Source organism: Trachymyrmex septentrionalis, unplaced genomic scaffold (genome assembly GCF_001594115.1).
Source record: "Trachymyrmex septentrionalis isolate Tsep2-gDNA-1 unplaced genomic scaffold, Tsep1.0 scaffold7, whole genome shotgun sequence".
Taxonomy (NCBI): domain Eukaryota; kingdom Metazoa; phylum Arthropoda; class Insecta; order Hymenoptera; family Formicidae; genus Trachymyrmex; species Trachymyrmex septentrionalis.
The window spans coordinates 2,089,537-2,090,756 of NW_017305884.1; the positions used below are offsets into that span (position 1 = coordinate 2,089,537).

At 32.3% G+C, this 1,220-nt stretch overlaps 1 protein-coding gene across 1 annotated transcript in view; it reads left to right on the forward strand.

Annotated features, from left to right (window-relative positions):
* The window catches only part of LOC108753619 (collagen alpha-1(I) chain), a 302,527-nt gene that overhangs the window by 28,577 nt on the left and 272,730 nt on the right, over positions 1 to 1,220 (forward strand). The window contains exon 2 of the mRNA XM_018495385.1: positions 739 to 806. Within this exon, the coding sequence (XP_018350887.1) occupies positions 739 to 806 (68 nt within the window). The remainder of the gene's footprint in view (positions 1 to 738; positions 807 to 1,220) is intronic.

Sequence of the window (1,220 nt, forward strand, 5' to 3'; positions counted from 1 at the left end):
TTTTCAACTTTACAGAAAATTATTGACAAATCAAATAATATTAGAAAAAAAAAGTTCTTAAAAACATGATCAAAATATTAAATTATAAAAAAAAAATTATAACAAATTTAGAATAATTCATTAAAAGTAATATAACTCGAAATATCATCAACAGTTTATAATTATCTTAATTAGCTAAACTGACTAAATTCAAAATAAAACCATTTCTTCTTCAAACTTCGATCACAGAACTTGTCTTATCTTTAAATTTCTCTGTAAAAGACTCTCCTTTTCACAAAAGCGACTCGATTCAAAATGTGTCACTCTTGAAAAGTATGATCTCTTTGAAAACCTTAAGAACGATACAAATGCTATTTGACGGACTATGAAATTAATTAAATTAACTTGCTTTTGATGGTTGATAAAGCAATCTTTACTTAACTCGTAATAATAATAATTCAAAAATCATATTTTCTAAATTGTGTTACTTTTGAAGTAAGAGATATTATTTATATTGCCCATTTAAATTAAAAAAATTACTTAACACATTTCATTTTTTTCTAGTAGACAATTCATTTATTGAATTGACTGATGTCTATCTAAAGTTTTATCAAATATAACGTCACTTCTTTCAACTATATAATATATAAACTTCACACACAATACATTACTCAATTAGCTTTTATTGAACATTTATGAAACCACGAAGCCACAAGAAACTACTATGATTAATGATGAGAGAAATATAATTGTTTTCAGGTCGTTATTGGTGATCTCCGCCGCGCTATGCGCGATGTGCAGCCGTGCTGACTTCTTCAGCGGGAAGGGTGAGTTTCATGAAGTTGATTTCAGTGCTAATGGACTCACGACTCTCGTGGGGATTTCGCAACCATTTGTACGTCCCTGTCCTTTCGGTTGTCTCATTCACTGACGATCCGCGTTGCAATATTCTCTCTGGGGGTTCCTTCCCGAGCGAGGTACCTCGCGCGAATATTTAGCAGCTTTTTTACTCGGCTGCGCTATTTCCGCGCTCGCGGCAACGATTCGCCTTACGTGACTGGTGGTGATTTATTACTACGTTAAGTACGGAATGTATTTAGTCAAGCGGTGAATAATGATATCAGGCGATAAGGACAGGCGAACAAATTGTCGTGGATATCAATCTATATGTATATGTTACGACTAAAGTGTCATACGTGATAATTTTAATTACGTATTATAAATCACAATGTTATCGAACG